Here is a 10,995-nt window from a genome sequence, read left to right on the forward strand (position 1 = left end):
AGAGCCAGTAGATGTTTTTTGACATGTCGCACTATGGGAATTACAGATAACAATTTTCTACAATGGACCATGTTCCGGATTCACCGGTTCCAGGTGGCCAAAGTGTCCGGATGGCTTCGGACACTCTATTAAGGGGTAGCAATCAATTTTTCAGAGTCAGTAGATGTTTTTTGACATGTCGCACTATGGGAATTACAGATAGAATTTTTCTACCATGAACCATGTTCCGGATTCACCGGTTCCAGGTGGCCAAAGTGTCCGGATGGTCTCGGAAAGTCTTTTGAGTGATAGCAATCAACTTTTTAGAGCCAGTAGATGTTTTTTGACATGTCGCACTATGGGAATTACAGATAACATTTTTCTACCATGGACCATGTTCCGGGTTCACCGGTTCCGGGTGGCCAAAGTGTCCGGATGGTTTCGGAAAGTCTTTTGAGTGATAGCAATCAACTTTTCAGAGCCAGTAGACGTTTTTTGACATGTCGCACTATGGGAATTACAGATAACATTTTTCTACAATGGACCATGTTCCGGATTCACCGGTTCCAGGTGGCCAAAGTGTCCGGATGGCTTCGGACACTCTATTGAGGGGTAGCAATCAACTTTTCAGAGTCAGTAGATGTTTTTTGACATGTCGCACTATGGGAATTACAGATAACATTTTTCTACCATGAACCATGTTCCGGATTCACCGGTTCCAGGTGGCCAAAGTGTCCGGATGGTCTCGGAAAGTCTTTTGAGTGATAGCAATCAACTTTTCAGAGCCAGTAGATGTTTTTTGACATGTCGCACTATAGGAATTACAGATAACATTTTTCTACCATGAACCATGTTCCGGGTTCACCGGTTCCGGGTGGCCAAAGTGTCCGGATGGTTTCGGAAAGTCTTTTGAGTGATAGCAATCAACTTTTCAGAGCCAGTAGATGTTTTTTGACATGTCGCACTATGGGAATTACAGATAACAATTTTCTACAATGGACCATGTTCCGGATTCACCGGTTCCGGGTGGCCAAAGTGTCCGGATGGCTTCGGACACTCGATTAAGGGGTAGCAATCAATTTTTCAGAGTCAGTAGATGTTTTTTGACATGTCGCACTATGGGAATTACAGATAGAATTTTTCTACCATGAACCATGTTCCGGATTCACCGGTTCCAGGTGGCCAAATTGTCCGGATGGTCTCGGAAAGTCTTTTGAGTGATAACAATCGTCTTTTCAGAACCAGTAGATATTTTTTGACATGTCGCTTGACATATTTCTGTGACTTCTAGATTTTGTCCCCCACGGTTGTACTACGGAACCGGTTCCGGTGGTCCCAGGGCTATGTGGAGGGGTCATCATATGCCATATACGCATAGGAGTATTTGTTTTTGATAATACTTCAGTTTTTTCCACTAAAACTTTATACTGTTGAAGAAAAATATTAAGTAAACATAAAGTGACCCCACTGGCCAAAACAAAGGTACCCCAAGGGAATCTGCGATAAATCCGGAACAATCCGGAATTCTGACCCAACTCAAAGTTCATTTGAAACTAGACTAAAAACTGGACCTGCTCTGAAAGTTTCATCAAAATTGGTTGAAACCAACCGGAGATATGATTTTGTACATTTTAAAATTTTGTTTCTAAGAGAGCATGGCCTTTTGGGTGTTAACAGATTCGAAACCACTTTACTGCCCATGTTCGCATAAATGTCCCATATGCAAAACAGAAAGCTGAGCAAAACGCAAGGGAAGTTTGTCCCACACATAAGGCTACGTGTTAAGTTTTCACGAAAAAACAGGATTTCCTCCTGATTTTTAGAACAAAGTATTGGATGTTATAGGCTCTTTTGAAAGAGCACACGATTTTGAACCAAACTGCATCAATGTGTGTGTGTGTGCAACCAACCAAACGGGACCACGCGGTCGCTTCTTACAAATTGAGTTGTTTCCATGTATTTTTAGCTCTCATTCTATACATGCAAATAACTCGCATAGGCATTTGGAAGGTGTTAGCTCTGCCGAGCTTCGGTGACCCATTTCTACGCTGGCTAGCCGAGCGCGAGGTACTTCAGCTTTGTCGACAAGCCCCGCCCTGAAGAACGTTTGGACCAATCGGATTCAAACGTTATTTAGAACTTCCGAACCCTTGTCAAATGGACAAGGACCCAGCGCGTATATAGTTGATGGTGGTAACAGTATTCCTAATTCCAGTCATAGCTCACCAAGTCGCGATGGCCTAGTGGTTAGCATTTTTGCTTACCAATCCAAAGGACGGGGGATCGAACCCCGACTCGAGCGACTTTGATTTTTCGTACATGTTCAGAGTTTCAAGATTTATATTTCCTATACTTTCTCGTTGGGAGCAGATGGGAATCGAACCCAGGACCATTCGCTTACAAAGCGAACACCGTAACCAGTCAGCCACGGCCGCTCCAATTTTGAACCAAACTGCATCAATAACTCAAAAGTGATGAAAATGCATATAGGACATTGATGCGATCATGGGCAGTTTAGTTTAGGGGTGAGTTTAGGGGTCATACTGAGTCATACTCAAGCTCGAAAATAAAAAAGATAAGATAATAAGAGGAAAGTTTTTTTTTTCGGGATTTGATAATTTGAAGTGCAAATTTTTCAAAAAAATTGATTGGAATTGAAAAATCTAGATTTCTTAGTCTCTTAAATTTGATAATTTTAAAATTTACTTTTGTAATTGTAATTGTAATTTTATTTTGCAACGATATCCTGTTAGTCAGACTTTTTATCAGGGCAAGGAGGTGTACAAACTGGAAATTTAAATTTAGACAAGTAAAATTGAATAGTTACAAATCGTGTACACTAAAACTAATTTCGATTTTGACGAACAATTGCACGCTTAAAAGCATTACGTACGTGTTTCTCTCTATATAGCTTTTGTTATTTGTAAATTTCGAAATCTCTTCATTTCTCAATTTATAAGTTACTAAATTTCTTTTTTTTGTTCTTAACTTATTTTTATTATGTCCTTTTAGGTGCTGTGACCAGGTTAGGACCGAGGATCGGTTACAACTATTATACATTTAATAATAAAAAATAAAAAAACTCCTTAAACCTCGCCTTAAACTCCATACTTAGAGATCATGTAACTGACAAGGGTTACTTTACTAAATTTCTTTATTTCAGTGCTAAAAATATTTGTAATTTCTAGCTTTCAAATTTCTATTTCTTCTTTTTCTTTATTTCTAATTTGCTTGGTTTATTATTTTTTGAAAAATCAAAAATCCACGCAAAAAGCTCTTAGATTGTTTTTGAAATTTACTCGAGAATTATGAGAAATAATCAAGAAATAAATGTTTGTTTTGATACATCAACATTCGTAGACCCCTCGACCGATCAAAGCTCATCCAAATCCATCTCAGACACAAACCTGAAAAAAACATCGAACTCAAATTAACTGTCAAATAACATCGCACAACATTAAATGTAAACATCTGATTTTAAACTTCAGTTCGCGCGCCGCAACAGCTGCTTTCATTCCGTACTTAAACTTAAGTTCGTTCCGTGATGTCCACCGAAAACCTAGCGCCGGATGAGATCCAGCGGCTGTGCCGGTTGTGCCTGACCGACGATGACTTGCAGTGTGCGCTCTTTGGCGCGGATTCCAACTCCAACCTAGCCCAGAAGATCTTGGAGTGCACTTCCATTCAGGTGAGTTTCTGATGAATTTTGACCGTTTGGGATGACCCTTTCAGTGCCAGATTTTGATTTTTTTTGTTTTCTTTTAGATTGAAAACATTCCTGGCGTACCGGGATTTCTGTGCGAGGTGTGCAAATCCAAACTGGTCATTTGCTCGCAGTTTATTTCACAATGTTTAAAGACGGATGAGAAGATTAGACGGATTTATGCGAAGCAATTTGAGCAGTTTGCGAAATCGCACGTGGAAATTGTCAGCAAAGAAAGCAGCCAGATTGAAATACTCGATTATTTCGTGGAAGATCCAGCTTCTTCCGAGGCGGACGGAAAGCAGGGCTTTCTAATTGAAGTTATAGAAGAAGCGGAAGAGCTTGAAGAGTCGCAAAATGATCAGAAAGTGACTGAAATCGAGCTATCACTGGATGAAAGTTCAGGGCAGTTGGTCAACCTGGAGCAGGAGGCGAATGACCCCTCCTGGGAACCTCAGGTTATGAACAAAATAAATTCAGCAGAAATTGAATTATCGGAAGCTCCTTCGGAGAAAGATTGCGCTAAGAAAGTGCAAGAAGAGTCTTTTTCTGAGCAAGATAAAACTTCAACCCCAAATAATAAATCCAAACATAGGCTAAAAGGCAAATGCACCATTTGTGGAGTTCCTCAACAAAACATGAAACAGCACATGGCCGTTCACACCGGCATCAAGAAACACATCTGCCAGTTCTGCAACAAAGCTTTTGCCCAGCGAGGAAATTTAACGATCCATCTGAACATTCACACCGGAAATAAACCCCACAAGTGTGACCAATGCACGAAGAGCTTTGGCGATCCGACCGCGCTAAAGCTGCACAAGGTCTTAAGAAACAAATTTTAAGTTAAATTTGGTAAAAAGTAATGCGAATTTTATTATTTCAGGTGAACCATACCAGCGAGCTAAAGTACCATTGCACCATTTGTGGGTGCAACTTCAAGTATCCGCACTCGCTGAAGAGTCACATCCGGAGCCACAATAATGAACGGAACCATGCGTGCTCGTACTGTGATAAGGCGTTCATCACGGCGTAAGTATTTGTGGAATGTTTTGTCATCCTCATTGAGGAAAGGCTATAAAATCACTTGAAAAATTAAATTCGTAATTTGACCTCATTCATTCCACCTTTGGATTCGAACCGATAACTTTTGGATTGTGGGTAAAATCTCAGACCCAGAAATAGTAAATCGAAATAAAAAATGAATCACGATATCGTCGTTGTCGCAAGTCGATTTTGGTCCATATTGAGTTAAGGACGTTTTGTGCAGGTTCCGGTAACCAAACTCATTCGCTCAGAATGATCAACCAAACAAAACGTCTGTTATTGTTTACATTGCGTGCTATATTGCAGATTGCAGCGATTTTTAGACAATCGCGTGCAAGTTGTGGAAAGCTCTATATTGCACACTTTGCACCAAATTCTCCACCCTTGCAAATAGGGGGAGAGGGGGTAATATGCACCCCCTAAGGGAAAACTGTGATTTCTCAACCATTACAGCATTACTGTGGAAGAATTTTGTTCGATGTTCTAAACCAACTATTATTCTTCGTCATCTATGTGAAAAAAGTCTTTAAAAACCTCAAAATTGTTCGAAAACATCAAATTTCTAAAAACATTTCTGATTCATTTCAAACAACCATGCGGGGCAATATGCACCGCAACATTGGGGCAAAATGCACTACAACAACGGGGCAAAATGCACCAAAACATGGGGCAAAATGCACAGCGTAAAAGCAGTTTTCACTAGTCACCACTAGTTGACACCGCTGTTTTTACAAAAGAGCTTCACAGCGGTGCATTTTGCCCCGACTACGCTTTTGTAGAAAATTTACTTAAAAATGCATTTTTTGATGTTGTTGGACTCAGCTGTCTATAGAATAATGAAGATTATGGCTAAAACTATCTACCTCAAAACTTACAATATCAATAAATGCTTTTTATATTGTCCAAAAATCATAATGAAAGTTCAATGAAAATTAGATGAAAACACAACATTTTAATGTTTTGCAAATAACTTAAGCTGATTTTATACTACGAAGCTCAAATTTTTCCAGCATGGTTTAGCAATAATAAGCTTCCAATTTCTATGATTTTTTCCCGAACAATTCTTCCAAATACCGAGAAAAGCAGGGGGTGCATTTTGCCCCAAGGGTGCATATTACCCCCTCTCCCCCTAATACCTGCACACCAAATATTTGCACGCTCGCCTAGAGTGGTTCGTGTCTCGACTGAGCTTTGTTGCTTTTGACCACTTTAGAACAGTTTCAAACTAGGGTGCGTGTCTTAGATAGTTTTTTTCTGCAGTAGTTTGAGGTGTGCACTTTTGTATCGAGCTTTCCACAACTTGCACGATTGTCTAAAAATCGCTGCAATCTGCAATAGTAGCTAAGGGGATGAATATAAAATCAAGGGAGTTCTTCATTGCCTTACTTGATTTTTCAGCATTCGTGAATGTACGATTTGTGCTGAAAAAACTTCTTTTTGAAACTTGTTTCTTAAACTTTTATTTCAGCATCAAGTTCCTTTGAAAACTTCGCATAATCGAGTTTGGATTGAATATTTCTTGATTCTCTCTTCCCTTCCCAGCAACGTCCTAAAGCGTCACATCCGCACCCACACGGGTGAACGACCCTACCGGTGTGACCTTTGCGCCAGAACGTTCGCCTCGGATTGGAACCTGGCAACGCACAAGAAGTCGCATCACGACATCCAGGTCACCAGGTGCTCCTCCTCCTCCGGCCGAAGACCGTCATCATCAGCTGCCAGGTCAAAGCCGAACGGGCCGCCGTTTGGGTGCGATCTGTGCAAGTCCAGCTTCCGGCTCAAAGCAAACCTCAAGAAACACAAGGCGATTCACGAGAAACAGAAGCGATTGGCCGCCGAGAAGTAACGCGAGAAAATTTGAAATAGAAAGCGTATTTTGTTAAGGATGAAATGTGTTTTTAAAAGTTTTTGTTATTGATGACTGCCACAGAAAAACCCATTAAAAATCCCAAAAACCCACAACTAAAGTGACTTTATTTGCCCAACTGTTGGCACTCTTCTGTTGACACAATGAATCTCCAAACCCATTTCGCATATAACCGGTCTAACCAGCACACTCCCACGACGTTTCGTAATGTGGGAAGAAGGTCGGAAGTTGATGTATTTCGCTAAAACGTGACAACCTCTTCACCGATGATGGCGCGCAAAAATTTTGCCCTTGAAAATTTCAACGCCTGCAGAAATTATCTGTGCGTAAAAATAACAAAACGAAAAAATACCGGTTTGCAATGAACATCGCGCTGCGGCGAGAAAGAAGAGAGCAGAATCTTCACCACACTTTTTATCTGTTTGCCGACATAAAATATGAGGCTCTGCTTTAAAATGCGCAAATTATCGATTGTTTGCCAACTTTCAATATTGACGATCGTTAACGATCGTGCTAAGTGTCGTCCCTTTCGAGTTGCACACTTCCGATGGGTCGCGTTCAGCGGGTGTCTGTAGCTGTAGCACCTCAACGAGCAGACTTACAGGCGGCTTGACGTGAACACAGTTTGTATTTCTTTAGGTTCCAGCTTTCAGTAGCGGACAGAGTTCAGGGTCAACGGAAGCACTTCTTCGGACAGGCATGCGAAATGCTTCTGTTGAGATGAAAGCACGTGATCGATGATGGTTTGGGAGAAGGTGATGGATCGGTTGCTGAATGTGTGAATATTCAATGAGGCTATTTTGCATTGGCAAAATTCGGGGAAATGGAGATTAGTGTTATTCAAACTATTAAATAAATAGTCAATGGGGTAGGAGGAGTCGAGGGTCGCGAGGAGATAAATCATTTCATGGAGACGCATGATGCATGAGTAAAGTTTGGGCATTGTCCCATGTCATTTATGGTCGATTCCGATTTTTTGTCATTTTCAGGTTTAGCTTGACGTTTACTTTTCGAAAAACAGATAAAATCTGTTACTTTGTTCGGAAACTCATTGAAAACAACACCAAGTCTGTTTGTCCCATCCTTCACTTCTACGCATAATTGTCCCACCAAGTATTTTCTTTCACGAAATTATTAGTTTTACGAAATATTATTTTGTTTACCTGTGGTATAGCAAGAGGATTACTATTAAGAGGCAGTATTTGTAGATTCTGCTCAGTTTGTTCTAGAGGTGGTATCGAGGTGCTCCGATTTGGATGAAACTTTCAGCGTTTGTTTGTCTATGCATGAGATGAACTCTTGTCAAATATGAGCCCTCTACGACAAAGGGAAGTGGGGTAAAACGGGCATTAAAGTTTGAGGTCCAAAACACATGAAAATTTTTAAAATTGCTCGCATTTCCGTAAAACTTCATCAATTCCAACTCTCTTAGATGCATTCGAAAGGTCTTTCGAAGCCCTTCAAATTGTGCTATAGACATTCAGGATTGGTTTAACTTTTTCTCATAGCTTTTGCAAATTACTGTTAAAAATGGATTTTTTTTAAACCATAATATCTTTTTGCAACAGCCTCCAACATCCATACTTCCATAGGTCAAAAGATAGGTAATTTCCGAGGGGGACGTCACTCCGCGATAACACACTAAAACGCACAAAAACGAGCTCGAAAAGCATCAACGCTTCTCATCGTGCCGAGTTTTCACATAACGCCACCTTAAAGCAAGTTATCGCAAGTTAACGCGCGTTAAAGCGAGTTAAAGCGACCAGCGTCTGCTCGACTTTTGAACCAACCGAATCGATCTTGCAACCTTGCTGTCTTAAGTCGAGTAGTTTTTGATCGGGTTTGGCAACTCGGTATTTGTTTTGGTTTATTTTTCCTGCAGTTTCAGGAAAAATAAACAAAGCAATCTGTGAGTTTTTTTGCCCCCCTCGGTGACGAAATCGCTGCTGGTTTGTGCCGCTACGCTGGTGGTCCCCACGGAGCAGGTGAAATCGTCTCGTATTGTGGTGCAGATGCGGTCGCCGAAGAATATGCCGACAGGGTTTGTTGAGGAGAACGGGAACGGACGGGTGGACGACATGGAAGGGAAGACGGAAAATCTTCTGACTGCAAACTCAAAGAGGAGGTAAGCTTTCGAGGGCAAGATTTTTTTGAGCGGTCGAGTTTAGGATTTTAATTGTTACCGTCCCCCCAGTGTATCGCCGAAATGTTGGAAAAGCAGCTAACGAATTTCTTCAAGGGCTCGAGAACCATCACCTTGGCCAGGGAACTGGTGATGCGGCTAAAGATCAGCAATGACGATGAGCATAGCATAATCCGGGGGCACGACGGATTCGAAACGGACCCCGAGAGCGTTGAAACGCTGGACGAGGAAGAGTTGAACGTGGATACAGAATACCTTCCGGTCCTGCCAAAAAAATCATCCGCGAACGTACGTGCAGCGCGACCTAACCGTAATAAGCAGCGACTGTCGGTCCGGAAGTTCAAGAGTTCAAGTTCCTCAGCAGCTGTTCCACGGTGACAAGAACAAGAAGGAGGTGCTCAACGGACCAGGAAGAGTTAGCAGAATGGGAGGCAGGAGGAGGCTGAAAGCGTCGCGATTTGGAGATTCGGGACCAGCTTCAGGATTGCAATGAGTCGATCAAAAAGCTGACCGCGGCAAGTTCATGAAATCAATTCTGAAAGGGCAATCTTGAGAGTTGATCGAGTAGTATGAAATAAATCAAATAATATATTTAAATTTATGGTTTATTGTCTTCCGGAGGAAGACTTTTCGTTTCCTGGCGTTTCTTGGCGTGGGACTTGTGGAACTTGTTGACCCGGAGCACGGAATTGTCCCGCTTGAAGGCAGATTCCGCACTATGATTGACGAGTGACTTGGCCAACAGGTGTTTATCGATGGATTCCTTCCACATATGGTCCATTATTACGTTGCATTTAATCTTTGCTGTCCAGATCGACGTGATGCGTCCCTCCCGGATTTTGCATGACCCACATAAATGACACGAAACCCTCGTCGGTGTACTTTCCACCTCCTCCCCTTCTTTACGATCCTCCACCAACGAAAGTTGCTTCTTGATCTTCCCCGACGGCTTCGATTCTTCGACGGCTTCGAACCCCGACGGCTTCGAACGACTTAACTCCTTGTTGGCCGCGATCAGCAGGTTAAGCAACGTGGCCAGTTATTGATTTGTAACCGCGACGGTCTCCGGAACAACTGCGGCTTCTATTCTGTACCGGCTGCAGTCGAGCTGGCCGCGTTGCATGTTTCTATCGGCCGTTCTGTTGGACAGGTTTGAAATAACTAGAGTTAAAACTGGAGTAAGCCACTCCACGATTAAAACTCACCAACAACAGGTTGCGAAGCTCGGTTTGGTCAGCGGCTGCAGCTCAGATTAGCGGGCTTTTACAGGTGTCGGGCCAGGTGGTACGATTTTAAACGTTTCGTCAATGTTGATCTCCGCAATGCAAACTCCGGGATCCGTTTCTGCAGGTTGAACCTGTTGCCAAAGTCATCATCCAACAAGGTTGGCCGTTTCAAGTCTCTGAAACATGACCCTTGAAGGCAGCTGCAAATGTTTCCTGGTACACCGCTCTTTTTTTGGTTCAAACTTTTGTTTCTTTACGAAAAGTTGGTAGGAGATTTTATTTTTCAAGAAAAAAAAAGCAAAACAAACTGCTCGAATGATTTGACAACGAGATCTGTCATTTGCTGTTGACAGTTCTCGCTGTCAAAAAAATCGAGCAGTCTGATGCGTGAACGCAAGAAAAGGTAAAGCAAAAAGCGAGTTAACGCGGTTATCGCGCGTTAAAGCGGAAAAGCAAAAGTTAGCGCTGCAAAGGTATGAAAAGGAAGCTTTATCGCTCGGTCAACGCGGGAGTGACACCCCCCTCGGTAATTTCATGGACTATAAGCTTACGGTATTAACTTTTTGGCCAATCGCAGTTTTTCTCATAGTTTTACGATTTTTCTAGAACCAACATTTTACAACGTTAGTTTTTGCCCTGTAGGCCAAGAAGACGGCACATTTCGGTCTCAATTTTATCATATTCGGAATCCTCGGTCAATTTCACGTAAGTTAGAAGTATTGGAGTTGTAATTTTGATTTAAAAAATAATTAAATAAAACACTTTTGAAAAAAAGAAATAGATCTTATTTACCCTATGATCAATACGTCAAATGTATCAAGTAGGCGAAAACTTGTTTTACCCCTAATCCGACAAAATTCTAAATAATATTTTAATTAATTCTAAATGGCATTTTTTCCAATGAAATTCAAAATTCCAAAACCTCAAAATTGAGACCAACAAGTGCCGTCTTCTTGGCCTACAGGGCAAAAACTAACGTTGTTAAATGTTTGTTCTAGTAAAATCGTAAAACTATGAGAAAAACTGCGATTGG

The 10,995-nt window shown here is 41.6% G+C and overlaps 1 protein-coding gene across 1 annotated transcript; it reads left to right on the forward strand.

Annotated features, from left to right (window-relative positions):
* Nucleotides 1-3,441: 3,441 nt before the first annotated feature.
* LOC120426407 (zinc finger protein 501-like) lies at nucleotides 3,442-6,926 on the forward strand. The gene is made up of 4 exons (XM_039591164.2): nucleotides 3,442-3,667; nucleotides 3,745-4,503; nucleotides 4,566-4,711; nucleotides 6,269-6,926. Exons 1-4 carry the CDS (start codon nucleotides 3,524-3,526, stop codon nucleotides 6,570-6,572), a joined length of 1,353 nt encoding a protein of 450 aa, XP_039447098.1. The 5' UTR covers nucleotides 3,442-3,523; the 3' UTR covers nucleotides 6,573-6,926.
* Nucleotides 6,927-10,995: the final 4,069 nt, after the last annotated feature.

The sequence above is a fragment of the Culex pipiens genome, unplaced genomic scaffold (assembly GCF_016801865.2).
Source record: "Culex pipiens pallens isolate TS unplaced genomic scaffold, TS_CPP_V2 Cpp_Un0009, whole genome shotgun sequence".
Taxonomy (NCBI): Eukaryota; Metazoa; Arthropoda; class Insecta; order Diptera; family Culicidae; genus Culex; species Culex pipiens.

Coding starts and splice junctions, on each gene's coding strand:
- LOC120426407 (XM_039591164.2), top strand. CDS start 3,524: ATGTCCACCGAAAACCTAGCGCCGGATGAGATCCAGCGGCTGTGCCGG. Junction 3,668..3,744: donor TGGAGTGCACTTCCATTCAG/GTGAGTTTCTGA, acceptor GTTTTCTTTTAG/ATTGAAAACATTCCTGGCGT. Junction 4,504..4,565: donor CCGCGCTAAAGCTGCACAAG/GTCTTAAGAAAC, acceptor TTATTATTTCAG/GTGAACCATACCAGCGAGCT.